General features: G+C 42.5%; 1 protein-coding gene and 1 pseudogene across 1 annotated transcript in view; both read right to left on the reverse strand.

Annotated features, from left to right (window-relative positions):
• The window catches only part of NWD2 (NACHT and WD repeat domain containing 2), a 187,163-nt gene that overhangs the window by 98,151 nt on the left and 66,940 nt on the right, over positions 1 to 22,072 (reverse strand). The window contains exon 2 of the mRNA XM_045998572.1: positions 16,936 to 17,024. Coding sequence (XP_045854528.1) covers positions 16,936 to 17,024 — 89 coding nt within the window. The remainder of the gene's footprint in view (positions 1 to 16,935; positions 17,025 to 22,072) is intronic.
• Positions 7,648 to 7,802, reverse strand: LOC123937667 (annotated as a pseudogene).

Consider the following 22,072-nt stretch of genomic DNA (forward strand, 5'->3'; position numbering starts at 1 on the left):
ATTTACCCCAAAGATACAAATGTAGTGATCTGAAGGGGCACATGCACCCCAATGTTTATAGCAGCAATGTCCACAAGAGCCAAACTATGGAAAGAGCCAAAGTGTCCATTGACAGATGAATGGATAAAGAAAATGTGGCATATACATCAACAATGAATATACCTAGCCATCAGAAAGGATGAATACTTAGCATTTAAATGGATGTGGATGGAACTGGAGAGTATTATGCTGAGCGAAATAAGTCAATCAGAGAAAGACAAGTGTCATATGGTTTCACCCATATGTGGAATATAAGAAACAGCGTAGATGATATAGGGGAAGGGAGGGAAAAATGGAATGGTAGGAAATCAGAGAGGGAGACAAACCATGAGGGACTCAATATAGGAAGGAAACTGAGGCTTGCTGGAGGGGAGGTAGGTGGGGTAATGGGGTAATTGGGTAGTGGGCATTAAGGAGGGCATGTCATGTGATGAGTACTGGGTGTGTTACATGCAACTGACAAATTACTGAACCCTACATCTGAAACTAATGCTGTGCTATAAGTTGGCTAACTGAATTTAAAATCAAAAAACAATAGAGAAAGAAGAGCAGGGTAAAGCTAGCAGAAGGAAATAATAGATAATGGACATTAATGGACAGAGAACAGAGAATAGAAAAACCAGTAGAAAAAAAAAATCAGTGAAACCAAAAGTTGGTTCTTTGAAAAAAACAAAATGGACAAAACTTTAGATTTAAAAAAAAAATTGAGAAGGGATGCCTGGGTGGCTCAGTTGGTTCAGCCTCTGACTTTGCCTCAGATTATGATCCCAGGCTTCTGGGATCAAGACCCACACTGGGCTCCCTGCTCAGTGGGGAGCCTGTTTCCTCTCCTGCCACTCACCCTGCTTGTGTGTGCTCTCCCTCCCAAATAAATACAATCTTAAAAAAGAAAGAGACTCACATTACCAAAACCATGAGTGAAAGAGAGGTCATTACTACTAACCTTATAGAAATAAAAAATTATTAGAGAATATTACGAATAACTGAATGCCAATGAATTAGATTACTTAAATGAAATGGACAAACACCTAGAGAGAGATGAGTCACATAAACAGACTCAAGACAAAACAAAAAAATGTCAACAAAAATGAGAAAAGAGATTAAATAGTGATTAAAAAGGAAAGCATGGGCCCAGATGGATACACTGGTGAATTCTGCCAATTCTTCAGTATCTTCTAAAAATTAGGAAAGGAGAGAAACAGTTCCCCACTTCTTCCCAACTATGAGACCGATATGAACCTAGTAGCAAAGACAGATAAAAATATAAGAAAATGACAGAGCAATATCTCATGAATATAAAACAAAAGGAGAGGATACTAGAATACTCAAGTGTATTCAAGAGTACTTGAAAACCTAATCTAGCAGGATATAGAAAGTATTGTATAACACAGCTAGGAGGTATTTACCCCAGGAATGCAAGATTGAATTAGTATCAGAAAATTAACTAATGTAACACACTATATACCAAAAGAATAAAGGACAAAAACCAAATGGTCAATCTAAACAGAGACAGAAAAAACATTTGACAAAATCTAATACCCTTTTGTGATGAAAACAAAAAACGAGGAACAGAAATTAGCTTCCTCAACCCGAATAAAGGGCATATGTGGAAAACAAAAACAAAAACAAAAACTACATCTAACAGCATACTTAATAAAAAATGAAAGCTTTCCCCTTAAGACTAGGAACAAGAGAAGGCTATTCATTCTCACCACTTATATTCAACACTACATTGGTGGTTCCAGCCAGGGCAATTAGGCAAGAAAAAGAAAAATCCATCCAGATAGGAAAGGAAGAAGTACATCTATCTTTATTCATAGATGACACAATCTTATATATTAAAAATCCTAAGAAAGTAACTAAAAAATTTTAGAACTAGGGGTGCCTGAGTGGCTTAGCTGGTTAAGTGTCTGACTCTTAGTTTTGGCTTGGGCCATGATCTTGGGGTCTTGAGACTGAGCTCTGCATTGGGCTCATGCTTAACATGGAATCAGCTTGGGATTCTTCCCCTCTTCCTCGCTCTCCCCTTCTATCATTCCTTGTCCTCCTACCCACACTTGCATGCTCTCATTCTCTCTCTAGAATAAATAAGAAAAATCTTTAAAAATAATGTTGGGGGGTGCCTCGGTGGCTCAGTGGGTTAAGCCTCTGCCTTCAGCTCAGTTCATGGTCTCATGGTCCTGGGATCGAGCCCCGCATCGGGCTCTCTGCTCAGCAGGGAGCCTGCTTCCCCTCTCTCTCTCTGCCTGCCTCTCTGCATACTTATGACTGCTCTCTCTGTCAAATAAATAAATAAAATCTTAAAAAACAAACAAAAAACTATGTTTGAACTAATGAGTTGAACAAGGTTGCAGGATACAAGATCCTGTATATACAATATACAAAAATCAAACGTACTTCTGCACACTAGCAATGAGCAAACAATTCCATTTAAAAGACCATCAGAAAGAATAAAAACCTTAGGAACAGACTTAACAAAAGAAATGTAAAATTCATACTGTTGAAATTACAAAACACTATCGAAAGAAATTGAAGATGATCTGAGTAAATTGGAAGACATCCCAAATAAATGAACTGGGAGACTAAAGATGGCCATACTTCCCAAATTAATCTTCAGATTCAGTAAAATCACTATAAAACTCCCAACTGGCTTACTTACAGAAACTGACAAGTTGATTTTAAAATTCATATGGGAACTCAAGTGATGCTGGATAGCTAAAAACAATCTTGTAGAAGAAGAACACACTGGAGGACTCACACTTCCAGATTCAAACTCACTACAAAGGTACAGTAATTAAGAGAATATGGTACCAGCAGAAGGATATTCCATTGGAATTAAATTGAGAATCCAGAAGAAAATCCTCACACTTAAGGTCAAAGCTTTCAACATGGGTGCCAAAACAGTTCAATGAGGAATGACTCGTCTTTTTAAGATGGTACTGGGACAACTGGATATCCACATGCAAAAGAATGAAATCTGACATCGTACCTCACACTATATGTAAAAACGCTTGAAATAGAATACGGATATAAATTTAAGAATTAAAACTATAAAACTAATTTTACAGAAAACACAGGGGCAAATTTTTGTGAACCTGGATTTGGCAATGGTTTCTTAGCTAGGACAGCAACGTACAAGTAATCAAAGATAAAGAGAGATAAATTGGACTTCCTCAAAATTAAAGTTTCGTGCTTCAAGAGACACTATCAAGAAAGTAAAAAGAGGACCCTATTTGATAATGGCATTGCATCTCGGATATATAAGGAACTCCTACAACTCCAGAATAAGAGCACAACCTGATTGAAAATGGACAAAAGATCCAAGTGGACGCTTCTTCACGAACATTTTACAGGTTGATGGCCAATAAACACATGAAAAGGTGCTCGGTGTCATCAGTCACCAGGGAAATGCCAATCAACCGCAATGAGACAGGCCTTCACACCCTCTAGGACGGCTGTCACGAACAAGACTGATAATAAGTGTTAATGAAAATGTGCAGCAACATCCTACCCTGTGGGTGGGATTATAAAATGTGTGTGTGGTCGTTGTGGAAAGCGGCCTGGCTGTTCCTCAAATAGCTGAACAGAGTTACCACGTGATCTAGCAGTGCTCCTAGATAAAGAAAAACATGAGGTCTACACAAAAACTTGCACAGGAATGTTCACAGCAATAATATTCATACTATTTAAAAAAGCAGAAACAGTCCAAATGTCCATCAAGTGATTAATGGATACATATAATATAGTATGTCCATAAGTGGAATATTATTCAGCAATAAAAAGTAGTCAGACACTGATGCTATAGGATATGGATGAGACTTGAAAACGTTATTCTTACGGAAAGAAGCCAGTCACCAAGGAATCTGTTGTAGGACTCCATGCATATGAAATATCTAGAACATGCAAATTTACAGAGACAAAAAATAGATTAGTGGTTGGCTAGAGCAGGAGGGAGAGGGACAGGCCCATTTGAGAGTGATAGCCGAAGGGCATGGGATTTCTTTTCAAGGTGATGACAATGTTATAAAATCGTAATGCTTATACAACTGTGAACATACAATGACATCTCAATGACACTTTGTACATCTATGGAGTATTGTGATTTTCTGATGGTCTTATATCCCCTCCTCACAGCAGAACTGAGGGCAGGAACAGATGTGTGAATCAAGCACTTAGTACATTAAGAGGGAGCAATAAGATCTAACTAAATATATGTGGAACAAATGACCAGGATAAAAATCAAAACAATATTTTTAAATAAAATATTTATTTTAAGGGCCTAAGGGACACGTGATTTATCTGCCACCAATGGGAGTCTTCTGCAATAGTTTCTGCACCTGTTACTTCCGTCAAGTTTGGTCACCATTGCCCTTGTCCAGGCCTTTCTAATTCCATGTCTCTTGACTCTGGTCACTTTGTTTAAATGTCCTCCTGCTTCCAGCTTTTCTCCCTTAAATTATTCCTTCTCAAACGTCTTTATGGGGAGAAAATGATGAAAAAGGATAAAATCAAGCAACCATGAAGGCAGAGAGGAAATAAATAAATGAAACATCTAACTTATGCAACACGAAACACCATTTCGGGCAAGCAAATCTGCCATATATCCACATAATCAATACCTGGCAAAAAGCGGCTAGAATCCAAAGGGCTCAACAAGACAAGATTTATTATATACTTAAAAAAATTAAGTTTAGCTTTTAGCCTAATGTCCAGGCACGGCAGACACTGAATCTAATTTACTATTTATTGGAATACTAACTTGTTGACAGCACATTTTATGTGCCTTTACTTATTTCATCATTAAGTATAAACACTCAGGAAAGTAATTTGATTTTATCTTTTTTTACTTAAAACCATTGAACTTGCTTTAAAATATTCTTAGGGAGGCTAATTTATCATGATTATCATGGGCTGAATGGGTCTGAAAAAAAAAAAAACAAAAAAAAAAAAAACAAAACAGCCGGCAAATAAAAGCCCTAACAAATTTTGCTACTTGAATCAGACAAGCCATTTAAATACCCAGATTACCAAGCGAACAATAAAGTGACCTGTAAGAAACAGATAATGACCTCATGTTCCCTCCCCCCACAAAAAGGGTCAAGTTTGAATTAACGGCTTCACACTATCATTTCTTCAGAAAGAGCCTTTGAATTTAAGTATTTTCCAAAATATTTTCCTTTTCAATTTTCCCATGCTATAAGACACCACCTGAGTGCACAACAAAAATCTAACTACAGAGGTGATGTGACTGATTTTGTTTTTGAATAAACGTAGTACTGAGATGAAGCCTATTTCTTAAAGTTATTCTAGGTGGAACCTACTCATCTATCCGTTCCAATGATTCTGTCACTGCCCCACAATTTCCTCTGGAGGAATTATCTCATTTTGTGTTAGGAAAACAAACAAACAAACACACCTCTTGTCACTGTATTGTTAATTTGCTTTTATTAAAAATGGTATTTTCCCAGCCTATTGGCCTTTGCATGGTAAGACATGCCTTTGGAAAGACCTTTAACGCTTTCAAAAAATCAAACCTATTCTTAAAAGGATTCGAATCTGTCACCATTAAAAATATGCAAAAGAACACAAAACTGGTCAGAAAGTTGTGAACGAGGGCAACATTACTGTGCTGTGGATATAACTCTCAAGGTCAATACAGCACTGATTTGATTTTGATTTAGTTGTGTCCTGTTGCTAGAAGGTTCATCTTATAGGAGAAGGTAAACAGGGAGGAGTCTTGAACTACAGACTACTGTTTACCAGGGGTGAGATATGGTATGGTTTGGTGTGGTGAGGTGTGGTAATTCTCACTCTGGTTAGGATGACTTCCCCGAGATGCACAGGGCATGTACCCCCGCGCGCGCGCACGCGCACACACACACACACACACACACACACACACACACACACACTCTCTTGAACCCTCTTCCGCTCTGTGTCACCCAAGGTCATACTTTTACTGGAATAATGGCAAATACTGACTTCAGGTCATGTTGCAATTATTCTTTTGGTCATGAGATACAGGACTAAGATTTATGGGAACGTGACTAAGATGGGAATCTTCCGGGAAAGTCAGGTGCTAAACCCAGCCCCAGGGAGGATGTGCTGGCCTGAGACACGATTGCCAGGAAGAGGGTTCAAACAGTATGATGTAGGATGCTTCAACCAAAGCCTCGTGATGACAACTAGCAGCCCACCCCTGAGGCCCATGTGGCCTGGGAGACTTAGCTTCTGGGCAGCCCTAAATGTTATAATGTGACAGTAAGGAAAACTAAATCATGGACTAAGTGAGGCAGGGGCTGTGACTTTCTAAGCCTAATGAACATGGAGGCAGAGGGGAGGGTATGAGGAGTCATTCGGGGCAGAGAAAGAGCCACAAGCCAGAGGCCACTGTGCATGCGTCTGTGTTGAGTACAAGCTGGAGAAGCTCGCTTCACAAAGCAACAGTACTGGGCTGTACTTGGGGACCAGCGTCCTTCAGGGGCAGCACACCCACCACAAGTATGTGCCTGAGAGAAAAGCCCAGAGTTGGCTCTGTTCCCAACACGGGGATTTCAGCAACCGCTGTTTCCGAATGCCCCTCTGAGCGCACCTGGGCCTGACTTCCTACTGTGACCCCCGCCAGTCCCTTCCTGCTTCTCCCTTTGCTCCTTCTACTCCATTCACTACACTGAGGCAGAGGAACTTTTTTAAAATGCAGATCCGATCACCAGAGCCAAGGTTTCCTCTTACTCTACTGGACACTACGTAGAGTAACTTATTTATTCCTTAAACTTACGAAGGAGACGGGAAGATTATCTCTGTTTCGTAAATGAAAACGCCGAGGCATAGAGAAGTAACTTGTCCCAAGTCCCAGAAGCAGGAAGGAGCAGATGTGGGATTTGAACCTGGGCTATTAACTTCATGGTGCTTCTTCTGCAGCCCATCAGCCTGAAGACAGGATCTAGAATCTCTGACCTGCTTTATGAGAGCCTCCCTGACCTAGCCCCTACCTAACTCCCCAGCCTCATTTCTTATCATGATCTCCCTCACTGTTCATGTTCTAGCTACAGATATCCTCTTCACACGTGTTTGTGCAAGTGTATAAATATACACTGAGAGGCCCATACATTCATACACGCACGTATATTTGCACAGATGCTGACACACACCTGTTCCTAACCACACACATTTTGGGAGTGCGTAAACACAAGAGGCTTCTTGATGCCGTGACTAAGGGCTTGGACGTGGGACCACGCTGCCTTGTTTCAGATCCTGCCTCCGCCGCTTACTAGCTGTGAGATCTCCAGCTGTGATTTACTTCCGTACTTCGAAGTGTCCTCACGCAGTAAGTGGAGGAGGCAGAATTTACCGACGAGGCTCACGGCAATGATGGAACACGTTAATGGACACATAGCACTCAGGATACGTGCCTGGTAGGCAGTGACTACAACATAATGTTAAAGGTCTTTCCCAAAATCTGCCTATGAAAATTGGTTTCTTCTGTTTGAAATTTTCTTTTACACGTGGGCATCTCCATCTACCCATTCTTTGGGACTCAGCTTAGACATCAGCTCCTCAGCAGCTGTCCTGATGCCTCGAGGTCTGACGAAGCCTCCCGTTATGCATGCCCAGGGCACCCCAAATTTCCTTTGCAGACAGCGGTACCCTGGTCACCATGGTTCACAACTCTAGGAAGGCAGGGACTAGGCTGGTTTTTCAACTAGCAATAATCGCGCCTCGGATAAACCTCATTGGCTACGATACTGCCACTGCGCAAAGCTAGGCTGGTTTTTAATAGTAGGGTACATCCACTGTGCCCACAACTCTGCCTAGTGCAGAGGGCCCATGGGACCATCACCTAAATCTGGCCCTGGGGATCTGGCAGTAGACATCAGTGAGGAAATCTGGATTCAAAGGTTAAATGCATAGGAGACTGCTCTTTGGAGAAGAGAGACTTCTAGACAGAACACTACCCCCACCCCCGCAAAAACAGAAATATGATAGACTGTCCAAATGGAGATGATGGGGTCACGGCACCGTAATTGTGGCAGCCAAAAGAAAGCAGAGATCAAGTACAAAAAGCACTTTGTTTTAAACATAAGAAAACTGAGCTGAAGTTACTTTTTTGATGGTTCCTAACTACTTACTGACGAAGCAGATCTCTTAAACGAGTGCTCTTTTCACTGTGCGGTCTCGTTCAAGGTCTCCTCTCCCTGCTATAAGAAATAAAAAATGAGGATGGAAAGAAAGAGCTGCCTCGTGTTAAGAATCTGAGAAAAGCTTCTTGGTGATTGTACCCAACTGGGACACTTAAATGTCACCTGCAAATGAGGATCTCTCGTTCTGCTTACTGAAGGACTAATCCTCTTGGGTGATTTCCAGTCTTTGGTCATCAGTCAGCCACAATTTAGCAGAATGAAGTGTTCAGCAAAGTAGAGGTCCTCCAAGTAAATTCTGGAGCTCCCTACAGTGCCAGTGCTCTATATTTAGGAGAAATACTGGGCAGAAGATTATCTGGGCCCCCGACTAAAGGAGGAACGATAGTGCGCTCTAGGGAAGTGAGGTGTGAGAATCCCAGAAGAGCCGTCCCATGCTGCAGAAAGAACGAGCCAACACTAACGATCACACTGGAGCAGTGAAGGTCAATTACGACATCCTGCTTTTCTTGCCTTTCTGGTCTCTATCAATCTTCCTTCCCCTTTTCCACCAACTGGCTCCCGGACGGGAGAAGGGTGATGTCACACGCTTACCGTACTTCCACAGAATATCAACTTGGTTAAGACCTGCCCAGGCATTGACGGACGGAACAGAAATGTGGAGTGAGTGAGACAAATTGAAGTGCTGGCCTGAGCGAAATGACGTGTGATTCAATGAGAGGAACGGCATCTTGCTTCAGGAAAAAAGCATGCATTTGATTAACAGGAAATGGAAAAGGGCCATGAGTTGACAATGTGGAGAACAGACCAAGGGCGTCCCAACAGAGTCTGTCAATTACAAAGCCCAGGAAGTGTTCTGGCAATGCAGGAGGCAAAAGGCATTTGGACATCTGCGAGCATGCAGAAAGGGAAGGAAAAAAGAACAGAGGAGGAGATGGGGCTCCACGGATTCAGTGGGCTGTGGCCCAGGAGCTGTCGATGGACCTTTGCTGGGAGAGCAAGCGGCTGTTCAAATCTAGAAATCATTCCCAAGGTGAAGCGAATAGAAGACTCATGGGATTTCACTTAAGCTGCGACTTGGATGCCGCAGAGAATGCGGTTCTTAATTTTGTCTAAGACGAGTTTGCACCTCCTGTCCGAGTCGCCACCCTCTGGCTCGCAGAACAAAGAACTCTCAGTTCTATCCAGTCTAAACCCAAGTCTGAACTATGTTTTCAAGGACTCTATTAAGTGCTTATTCTCACCTTGGTCAAAATGCTGAGTCTCTCCAAAGACTGGGCTTCCCTGGTCCTCTGCTTCTTTTTCCCTAAGATGACCTCCAGATGACCTCAGATCCTGAGGGGGAAAAGATGGAGCTTTTGGGCACAGTCCCCCAAACTGGTCACTGGCATCGTGGCTGGACTTGGGGCGGTTGCCGGCCACGGACTGGTCCTTCCTTCTCAGCTTGGTCAGAGCCCGGACTGCTCTGCGGGCAAGCCAGGCCCCCTTCTCCTGCTGCAGATGGGCCACCCCAGGCATTGGGCCCCTGCTCTGTCTAGTTTCTTAACCACGGGCCTTTTTTGTAGCCACCTTTCTTGGTCACGGGGACTAACGCTGGCTCTTCACTCGGCATACGTGACACATGATAAGTGAAGGGACCTTGGGAAAGTTACACTTCCGGTCGCTTGCTGCTGTGGCCATGCTGTGGCTGGGCCTGTGGGCAGGGGTGGCGTGTGCTGGGGGGAGTGTTACTGTACGGCCATATCTTTCCGGAGTCCTCAGTAGATGGTGGAGGCATGATGCCCTTAGAGCTACCTATCCACCCATTTATTTTCATTTATCTAACCCCCAGCCCCTTTTCTGAAGCAGATCTCAGAGTAAGGAAAGGAGAAGAATGTCTACGGATTCTGTCTTTCTCTCTCCTTCTACCATATCCCAGGGACTACATGGGGTAGGTTCTGGCTCTGCCTTATGGACAAAAGGGGCCCTTTTCTCTGTATTTTAGATCTCCAGGCTCAGAGTTCTACGGTACTGCTTGATGTGCTAAGGAAACGATTAAAAGAACTCGGCGAGGGGCGCCTGGGTGGCTCAGCAGGTTAAAGCCTCTGCCTTCGGCTCAGGTCATGATCCCAGGGTTCTGGGATCGAGCCCCATATCGGGCTCTCTGCTTAGCGGGGAGTCTGCTTCCCTCTCTCTCTCTGCCTGCCTCTCTGTCTACTTGTGATCTCTGTCTGTCAAATAAATAAATAAATAAAATCTAAAAAAAAAAAAAAAAAGAAAGAACTCGGCGAGAACTTCTCTCAAGCCAACAGCCTGACCTTTAAGGTTTTTGTCTTTCCTATATGTGATACAAGCTTTCCTAAATATTCTCCCCATTTACACTCCTTCTGCACCAGACACTAAGCACCCCTCAGTCAGACAGAAGCCTTTGGTCAGAGGTCTTCTTCTGTACTCAGAAACACAAAAGAAAAATGCACATAAATAATTTCATTCCGCTGGGCTCTTCATCAGGAGAAAAGACTTAAAAAGGCAAGAGCAGTGACAAATTAACATTGGCTGTGTCTTCCATGTGCCAGGCACTTTGTGTAATCTCATGACTTCTCATAATGACCTTGGAAGATAAACACTATCCCATTCATTTTACAGAAGGGTCAACTGTGTCAAAGAAATCAAGCAGTTTGCCCGGAGTCACAGAACTGCTAATTTGCAAACCCAGCATTCGAATCCTAGTCTAACAGAAAAGCACATGCTGTTTCCACTAACTCCCATCATGACATAATGTGCTGTATTTTATTGAATTGCAAACATCAGTTGCAGGCTGCTCCAATATTGTGTGTCCCACTAAAAAAAGAAACGCACTGTCAATTACACCACGACACATCATTTATTTGTAAGATGGAGTCTATTTCTGACAAGCAAAAATGTGAAAAAAAAATACATCTAAGAATGAATTGAATCTGGTAAATACTGCTTAAGCAAAGGGATTCGAGCATCTGTGTATCGGCTGGCCCAGAAGACAAAACACCCAGGAAGGGAAGGATCAGGAAAAGGTTGTCATAGTCATTCAGCTATTAAGAAACGGAAGGCTGAGTAAAGACAGAGCCTTGTGAAATGGGAAGAAAAGGTGAACTTCGAAGAAACGCAGTGGCAGGTAAATCAACAGGAACTGGCAGTTTGCAGATTGTAAAGGGTGAAGAATGCACTAAAAGCCAAGACTGTGAAGTTTGGAAGATGGGAAAACGGCAATAATGGAGAGAGTCTGGGAAAAGGGAGAAGGATGGTTTCCACCATTTCAGATACAGTAATATTCTAAAACCAGAGAAGTCTCTTCACATAGCTCTGGAGGGAGAGAGCAGGAGAGGCAGACACGGGGATTGCTCACAGACACTAGCTCAGGGATAAGGCGGCCCTCTCACTGGGGGTCTGGGGATGGAAAACACCCAGGGTTTACTGGATGTGAAGTGAAGAAAAAGCTACGGGTTGATGAAGAATAAATCCTATGAACCCCTACAGAAGCTGGCTATCAGAAGGTGTTCTTAAGGAATGACGGAGCTCAAAGGATCAACTCAAATGAAAACCACTTTCAAAGTGGATGTGCCTTAAGTGCCCAGCTGAGTCAAGCACCCCTGTTGGAGGTTCCTGTCCTAACTGGGTTTACTCTGGAGTCAGATTACCGGTGAGGGTTGGGTGGGGTGGAATTATGAGTTTACGGAGTAGAAGGAGGGAGATATCTAGAAATTAGAAAAGACTTTTTGAGAAAGCTAGGCCTTGAGCTGGATTTTGAGGTTGGGGGTGGGATGGGGAAGAGAAAAGGTACTTTTTTTTCTTTTTAAAGATTTTATATATTTGAGAGATAAAAAGAGAGAGCACACACACACACATGTGCACACATGAGTGAGGAGAAGGGCAGAGAGAGAAGGAGAAGCAGACTCCCCTCTGAGCACAGAGCCCAACGCGGGGCTCGATCCCATGACTCTGAGATCATGACCTTAGCCAAAGGTAGATGCTTAACTGACCGAGATTTTCTGATAGAAAGTCTCAGTCTTTTCTGATGAGAAAGTCTAGAATCAGCGATCCACGAGATGTTCTCCAAGAGGACAGGCTTGGAGCGCATGCTTGTGTGGGGGAGAATGGGAGATGAACTTGGACAGACAGCTGAGTCACAGTAAAGAGGGAGCCCCGTAGACAGCAGGGAGCCATTAAGAGCTTTTAAGCAAAGGAATGGACAACATGACATTTAAGTCAAGATTGCTCTGGTGTGATGTATAGTAAAACTCAAGCAGGGCAATGATGTGGGCCATTCTGCTTAACACACTTTCACTAAACCCCACTAAATAGTAAAGGCTCTTTCAGGCCCTAGGGACTTACAAATAAGTGAGAACTAGTCTCTTCCTCAACAACTTATAACCATTTGGTGGTAAGTGGGGAACAAGCTAAGATGCTTTTCATGTATCCAATTTTTGAAGCCACGAGGGTTAGAGCAGAGTCCCGGCAGCAGAAATGGAGCAGAAACCTCAGCAAGCAAGAACGGATGGCACCTGGGGCTCAAATGCCAAGTCCTTTATTCACTGGGTCCTGCATCATCTGCTTTTTGCCCTAATCTGTCAGTATTTTTTGCATTTTATTCCCTTCATTCTCCCTTTCTATCCTCTTCTCTGTAACCAAGGGCAATAACCGAACATGACCAATTCAAACACCACATTGATTAAAAACCCTGTCTTTTCTGAAGCCATGTGTGTTCTCTGCTCTGAGTGTGCTTGATGGTCCTCCCATTCAGTTGTTTTTGTCTCTGAGCAACAACTGTGTGTGCAATCACACACAGAATTACCTTGAGTTCATAATCGGAGGGTCTGATTAGCTTTTTCATTAAATATCTTCGTTTAAAAATGAAAAAATTAAGGAAACACTAGATAACAGCCTGCCTGACAGGCATCAGAGACACAACATTAGAAGGCCTTGTGTCAAATGTAACTCCATAGTCTACCAATTCGATACTGTTTAACTCAAGGGTCTGCTGGGTGCCAGACACTGGACCCACCACGGGGATACAATGAATAAAACACAATTCCAGTCCTGAGAACTTTGAGACCTTAGAGACAGGTGATGAAAACTTTGCCTCACCAGAGGTCTCATTCTCTCCAACACTGGCTCTAGTCCACGCCATGATCACTTCTTAACCTGCACTACCCTCTTGTTTCTACCACTCCCTCTCCTCATTCCAGTCCCTTCACAGAGCCTGAGTGACTCTCTTGAACACAAGTTCTATAATGCCCCCCTCTCCCTTCTTACTCAGTACAATTCTAAGTCCCTAATCTTGGCCCATAAGATCCCACATGATCTGAATTTGATGTCCTCTCCTGCAATTATTTCTCTTACTCCACTGCACACATACTTGGCTTCTTTACCGTTCTTAGAATATACTAAAGATGCTCCGACCGCAGACCATTTTCCTGGTTGCCTATGCCTGGATTTTTCCTACCAAGGCATTTGCCTGATGTGCTCCATCCCTTTCTACAGATCTCTGTTCAAAGTTGCCTATCACTGAGCCCTTCTCTGTCTACCTGGCACTCCCTAACCCCCTTATCCTGTCTTACTTTTCCTAAAAGCGTTTACTCAATAAAATGCATCTATCATGACTGGGGACTTATTGTTTACTACCCGCCTCTCCCAGTGGTATTTGAAGCTTCACAAGAAGAGGGTCCGACTGGTTTGTTTTTGTATTCCCAGCAGCTGAGATGTTGTCTGGCATGTGCTCAATGGTCAACAAATGCTTCTCAAACAAGCTGTATGCATGACTGAGAGTTATGCCTAGGATTAGAGGGGAGCAAAAAGGAGGGTACAAGGCATATCCTAGGAGGAAACAGGGGCTCCAAGACAGCTCCCTTAAGCAAGGAATGTTTGGACTGAAACTTCCTTCATTCATATGCTCAGAAAGACAGTCACTTCTCAACACATTCCCATAAGAGTTTTGCTATGTGTGAGGCACTAGTCCAGGACTAGGTATGTAGCTGTCACGAGGGCTGACATGTCCCTGTTCTTGTGAAACTTACAATCTGGGGGGGGGGGGAGACAATAAGCAAGCCAATACATGAAAAAGGCAGAATGTCCAATATTGACACATGCTATGCAGATAACTTAAAGAGGGTGATGTAAAAGAAATTCCCTAAGTGGTCCCTTTAGAGTGGGTCACAAGGGAAGTGTCTCTAGGAAGTGACATTTTTGTGGCGATCTGGAGAGCAGTAAGAAAGCTCCCATGTGAAGATGAGGGAGTGACCATTCCTACAGAGAGAGCACAGTCAGGATAAAGCCCTTCAATGGCAATGGCCTTGAAGTGTTTAAGGAACCACATGCAGGATATTTGGCTACAGGGCTGTAGTCAGAAGGAGATGGGCCTCAGGATCTACAGGAAGAGTCTGAAGAATGAGCAGGACTTGAGGGATGTCAGGGGAAGAGGCGGGCTGCAGAGCATCGTGGGTGGAGAGAACAGCATCCACAAAGGCAAAGAAGTATAAAACAGACTCGTATATGTTTGGGTGACTCTAGGAAATTCATTTCTTCTGGGTTCCATGCACAGCCAAAGAAAAAATCTAGAGTACTATACAGGTAAACTGGGTTTTTTTTTCATGAGGCTTCCAGCATCGTATTTTGTTGCAGTTGAGAAAGGAGAACCATCTCAGTAGAAAACACATCTTCAGGGAGATTATAATCAACCGACTAGAAGAAACTATAATAAAAAGTATATTTGTAGAAGATTCAAGGATGATATATATTTGAGCTCCTGTTAAGCTCAGAAGGTGGGAAGCAGATGAAACCCTGCATATCTCTATTCCAAACACAACCTTGGATACAAAGCAGTCATCACTTCTGTTTCAGACACTGACTGAGGGAGTCAGAGTGGAAAGTGGGAGATTCAGTCCCAACTTTTCTTTGCCCAATGCAGTTTCCACTGCTGCCCAGTATCTCAGGGACTCATTCAATGCACGTGCCTAGAATGACCCTTGATGTCCATTTATTCCGTGGACCTTGCCTTCTACAGCTTTCCTCTGGCTTTATCGGTCTTTTCCTGGGCCTACTTATAATTTAGAAAATATGTTTTTATTTTCCTCTCAGCTAATCTTAATTCCATGTTTTATTCAGGCTGGTCTGTGGTCTCAACAAAGTTCTCCCTCTACCTAAAAAAAAAAAAAAAAAAAAATGCATATCCAAACAAACTCAAAGATGGGATGATTAACATGCTTGGAAACATCTCTTTCTCCATAGTAACTGAGTCCCCAAGGAGGGTCTAAGTCTTTGGGAATCTTGACAGACCGGAATTTTTTTAACGGTTGAGACCCTGTTATCAGTAGAACCAGGTTCTTCAGAAAAGGCAGTGCTAAATTCGCAAATAAGGAATTTAATTTAGGTTCACCATTTATCTAGCAAATGGCTACTTATGAGTAACTTTTCAATATGTGTGTCATAATGGCCTGCTGCTGACTGACAGTAGGCACGGAGAGAGTAGGCCATTTTGAGACCAACTCTTTTATGCCTCACACGAGAAAGCACCACTAAGTATATACCAAGATAAAATATTCAGGAGGAAATAAATGAAGGGTGGAATTTCCTTCCACTAACAAAGATTTGTTTGGCAGTCTTATGCCACAAACCTCTGGTGCATATTCCTCACCTACCAATGGAAACATAGTTCAGAGAGCCCTGGAGAGTTAAGAGGTTGTGAATGAGATTGAAAACCTCTGACTAAACAATGCTATCTGTTCCAGCAGCCATTTACCTTTTAACTCTGGGGATGTTCCATATATGCCCAGTGTTTTCTAGAGCTTTTTTATTAGGTGGCAAAAATCAGTGGTATCTACAAATGCCAGGGTGTTCATGAACTTGAGCAATGACATGAATAGTTATTGCTTCTTGAAAGGCTGATTTTGGAACCAGGTGGTGGGTAATAGGGAGGACACGTACTGCATGGAGCACTGGGTGTGATGCCAAAACAATGAACACTGTTATGCTGTAAATAAGCAAATAAAAATAAATAAATTAATTAAAAAAAAAAAGAAAGGCTGATTTTGTTTTTGTTTTGTTTTGTTTTTGGCAAATGACAAATCCCTAACATAGGAAAAAGGACATTCTACAATGTGAACAAAAGCTAAAGGCAAGCTAGAAGGCAAGGGCTGGCCAGGCTGCTAAAAGAAAATGCCTGGGAGAAAGCTGGTCCCAATTTTTATGTGCAGATCATTTCTAGAGACCACAGCCCAGGTGCCTGCTCTCGGCAACCTTCAGCTTCCTGAGAACAGGAAGATTGTGGAGAAGCAAATAAACATGGTTAGAAGAAGAAGATGAGCCAATACCAGGCAGGGGCCAAGAAACAGCATCAAAGTGCAAAGCACCAAAAATGAGTAAATATCTTTTTGAAGATATTATTTATTTGAGAGAGAGAGCGAGAGAGCATGAGAGCTCAGAAGGAGAGGTGCAGGAAGGCAGAGAGAAGCAGACTCCCCACTCGGTAGGGAGCCTGATATGGGACTCGATCCCAGGACTCTGGGATTGTGACCTGAGCCGAAGGCAGCCACTTAACTGACTAAGCCACCCAGGCGTCCCCTCCCTCCAAATGACTAAATATTTTATTTCCACTTTCCAGTGTTCCTTTTTACCCATGCTTAAAGAAATAAAATTTTTTCAGAGCTTAAAACGTGTTTTTTTTTAAATAACACCAACATTGTGAAATAAGCAAGCACAAATGCTATTCAGCTGCCATGATTAAAAATGAAATTAATATCAGAGTTACCTGAAATTCTAATCCATAGTTTTCTCTGCAGAATTCTCTCAATTTAGGATACACATTTTCTCTTAGTGCCTGCCTTTCTGCTCCCGTGTCTGTAGTAGAAAAACAAACACAGAGAAAGGAAGTTATGTCCACACATAGGTATTTCTGGAAAAAAATGTAAGCTTACAAGCTAATATTAGCACTAACATAAAAATCCAGTTGGGTGCCGACTGTGAAATGAGGGGATATGTGACTCCTGGGGGAGCAGGGAGACGGATGCCAGACGTAAGAGCCCGAGGGATGGATGGGAGCCCCAGTGGTCAGGTCCGTGTGTGCCGGGAGAGTGGGGAATTCACATTTGAGTCTTGATGCCCACACAGACCCTTGCATGATCCCTTGAGTAGCTGGACCACGTTGTTTTTGGAAGAAGTAGGAGGAAAAACCATAGGGCTATAGGCTATCAGTGTTTTAGCCCCACGACGTGTAAGAGTTACAACATCACACACACACATCGCACACATGTTAATTTACTGATTCCAAATAGTATCCCAAATCTCTATCATTTGTATCGTATTTACAAATAATTCGACTTTTACAAAATTCAGTACAGTACCCATGCAATCAGTACAGTAGTTAGGAAAGACAAGTCGTGGGAGCCAGCCTCCACACAGCAGATCCCCATCTGGTGGATTCGACTGGCCAGCGGTTGAGCAGAGTAAATGCTGCCACCTTGGGCACCGGGGCTGCCTGTTGTAGGGCTAATTGCTTCCCGTGTAAATTCTTCAAAAATCACTATTTACTATTCATGTCCTTAATAAAAGAAGAAACAGAACCTGAAGCCAGAAGAACCACAGAATATGTACTTAATGTTGATTGTTTTGCATAGAAAGGGGTTTATTTCTGAAGCCCCCAGTGCTTGGTAATGCTCTGTATCAAGGATGATGCTATAAAATGTTTACAAGCAAAGCGAGGCTGTTCCTTGTCCCAGTACCTTCAGTGAAAGAGGAGGACCGCGATTTTAAAATCAGGTTAATGTCTTCTCTCACGAAAAATGCCGTTTGCTAAATGTACCTCAAACCCAGCGTAACCATGAAATATTTGCATACCACATTTATAACTAAAAGCCAGTTTCAAAGACTTTCCTTATTATTCTCAAGTTCATCTGTCCATGCAAATTCGACCATATGCTGGGCTGACCTACTCTACTTTCCGACTGTTCTCAAGACTACTTCAAGACGGAAATAACCAATCTCAAGTGTCGGATATGCAGCTGAAACCTCACAAAGTGACAGAAGCCAGTGTTTACCGGGAAACCAAAGACTCACGAGGCTTCTAGGTTACCCCGTGGTCCAATGGATAGGGTCTTTTCGAGCCAGGGATCCAAGAGGGACCTGAGTCCAAACTGAGAGGACCACGTGGAGGAGGGGTGCATCTTAGCAGCACCCTCGTGTGGCCCCGGCCCTGGTGGAGGTCGTATACGCAGTGTTTACATGAGCGATATCATCTTAGGACCCGAGGCCCACTCTCCATCCCATTTTAAGGGCTGAAAACATTAACTTCGCAACAAAACTAATTAATATTCAATCAATCTCTCTAGAAGGCTATGGGTATTTAAAACACAATTAATAGAAGTCACTTAAAAAGTAAATACTACCAGACGCAGGAGCTGGGGATAATATGCATAATGTAATAGTACAATTGTGTTATTACATAATTAAATAAACAGGATTAAGAGATGCTAAAATAGCATCAAAATAACACACAAACACATTTTTAAAAATTTCGTAAATGTTAATTATAACTCATGACTAGATACTGCTATCTGATGTGGCATAGTTTGATGATCAGATAGAAACACAGTCTGTAATATTTACTGAGTGCTTACTATAGTCATGTACTAAGTATTTCTATGTGTATTTTCTTAGTCACTTCTGTCAACTCTATGAATAGGTAAAATTACTATTCCATTTTTAAAAAAATATTTTATTTATTTATTTATTTAGAGAGAGAGCACAAGCTGAGTGAGGGGCAGAGGGGAAGGGAGAGAAAGAATCAGCGGCAGATTCTGCGTTGAGTGCAGACGAGCCCAACACGGGACCCCATCCCATGACCCTGACATCATGACCCATGCTGAAATCAAGAGTCAGACATTGAACTGACTGAGCCACCCAGGCACCCCACTAGTCCACTGTTCTTATAAGAGGAAACTGAAATACAGAGGGGTTAAGAGACTTGCCTGACATTATATGACCTTTAACTTGGAGAAACTGCACTTGAATCTAGAGAGCCATTCAAATCTAGTATATTCCATATCTAACAAAAAAAAAGGAAAGAAAAGAAAAGAAAAAAATCGAAATATGCATTGGTGCAAAGGCTCAATCTTTGAAAATGACGCATAGGATGTCTTCATGGAATACTTAAGGGATGCTGAACTCCCCTCTCAATCTGGACTCTACCTCCCTGTTCCCACTCTAACGCCCTTTTATCCATTCTCCACAGAGAAGGCCGACTGACCTTTTATAAATGCAAATCAGATCCCATAAAGCACTTCCCAGCAGTTCCACAGGGCACCTGGAATGAAATCCACACTCCATACCCTGGATGTTCTCCCTCTCCCAAAGGGATCTCTCACCACTACGCAGATGATACGCCTACTCATGGCCTCCCCTCTCGCTAGGACTTCCTCCTGTAATGCTTATGATCATCTCATGGCATCTCCTGTCATTCAGGTGTCAGCTTTGAGCCACCTCCTCAGAGAGACCTCTCTGAGCCCTCCACACACTCAACCGACTCTCTGTCCTGTTGCCTTTCAAATTCTTTGCACGTTACTCATCACTACTGTTGCTATTTGTTTACCATCAGTCTCCTCCAGGACAATGTGAGCTCAGAAGGAGTTACAACCTTCTTCTGTCTCATTCATTGCTACATCCCCGGTGATCAGAGTTGTGCTCAACTAAGAAATGAGTGAATGAAAAAAACAGCACACATGCACCAGTGACCAGAATGAGCTGACAGGCAAGGCTTCTCTGTAATTACCTCCAGAAACAGAAGGGCTTGCTACATTACAATTTGTCCTTGGATGGACACAGAATCAAGAGTATAGGAAATTCTGGGAAATAAACGATAGGGTTTAGAAAGGTGGTTGGTTTCATGATGTAAATGAATGAGAACTGAAATACTGATTTCTTTTTTGGTTTCTGTTTCTGGCAGAACACTAACACATTTTACCAAATTATGTTGAACCTTCCCAAAAGTGTGAAGGGAGTGTATGCACATATCTGACAGATATTCTGTGCTATTTCTTGTGTTACAAAAATGACTCAGATTTTCCTGTATTTGTATTAATATGTGATGATTGGCTCTGGAAATGGAAAAATAATTAAGATAGAATGGATTCATTATAATGGGTGACGGATAAGCTGGCTTAATTATATTAAAAAACCTGATTCATACTAACAGCAAATCCGGATGGTTGGCAATTAAGTAACATTAGAATGTCATACACAGGAAAAATTAAGTTGCAGAATGTCACACATTAAGAGGGACCTCTTAAAAAAGTACAGATCAGAGACAAGGTATGTCATTACTGACTCTACACAGTCATCAAATCCATTTTTATCTGCCCAGTTCCTTATCCCTTTGAGAAGATGCATTAACACGTGGGCAGCACCACTATTAGGTTTTAAAGGAGTTGTGTTCTAAATAATTCCTCACTGATTTCAGAGTTAATGACTAGTCTCTGTGCAGTGTCTGAGTTACTCACAGGAAGAGCCTTAGTTGAGTGTTTTTTTCTCATTCAATTAGCCAACATATAATACATCATTAGTTTTTGATGCAGTGTTCAGTGATTCATCGGCTGCGTGTAACACCCAGTGGTCATCACATCATGTGCCCTCCTTAATGCCCATCACTCGGTTGCCCCATCCCCCTGCCCATCTCCCCTTCCGCAACCCTCGGTTTGTTTCCCAGAGTCAAGAGTATGTCATGGTTCATCTCCCTGATTTTTTCCCATTCAGGTTTCCTTCCCTTCCCCTATGGTCCTCTGCATCATTCCTTACATTCCACATGAGTGAAACCATGATGACTGTCTTTCTCTGATTGAGTTATTTCACTCAGCATAATCCCCTCCAGTTCCATCCATGTCGATGCAAATGATAGGTATTCATCCTTTCTGATGGCTGAGTCATATTCCATCGTATATATGAATCATATCTTTATCCATTCATCTGTTCAAGGGCATCTTGTCTCCTTCCACACTTTGGTTATTATGGATATTACCGATAAGAACATTGGGGTGCAGGTGCCCTTTTTTTCCCACTACATCTGCATCTTTTGGGTAAATACTTAGCAGTGCAATTGCTGGGTCATAGGGTAGCTCTATTTTTAATGTCTTGAGGAACCTCTATATTGTTTTCCAGAGTGGTTGTACCAGCTTGCATGCCCACCAACAGAGCAAGACGGTTCTGAAGGAGTATTCTTAATACCATTATTCCACTTCATGAAGGCTTTAGATTAATTCCAAATTGCTAGTAAAGAAAAATTCATTTAGGATCCAGCACACATTCTCTGCTATGACTGCTGTTCCAGTTAACGACTGCTGTTCCAGTTAGTTCTCCCAGGTTTCTGTACACTTACTTCTGCCTGGGTTCTACCTCTTCACTTACCTGGCCTGTTAGCTCATGATTCATCTGAACATCCTATCTGTTTTTGCTGTTTCTGTTTGGGTTGATTTCCTGTTTGGCAACTTCCCAGAGGCTGTCTCCTCTCCACACCTTCTAGGCCCTCTGTGTCCAACCAGCCATGCTGATCCTTCCTTACATCAGTATTAACAAATCCTGTTGATTTTATCACAAACATTTTTTGAATTTGGCCAGTCTCTAGTTTTGCACTCATCATCTCTCAACCCTGAGGGTTCAAAAGTCTTCTATTTGACTGACTTGTTACCTATCCTTCCTCATTGTAGTCTTATATTCCACAGACTGCTGGAGAGAAATCCAAGACAAACCAAAAGCAGTAACTAATTTCATCGATAAAAGGACTTGGCTGGCATCTGATGGCCCAGAAGATAAAGATCAGAATGTTCACCAGATGTAAATGTGTTTTCTAGCAAAGTTCCATCTTCTACTTCTCTCTGCCATGCACCCTCCTGGGTACATTT

Source organism: Meles meles, chromosome 2 (genome assembly GCF_922984935.1).
Source record: "Meles meles chromosome 2, mMelMel3.1 paternal haplotype, whole genome shotgun sequence".
NCBI lineage: Eukaryota > Metazoa > Chordata > Mammalia > Carnivora > Mustelidae > Meles > Meles meles.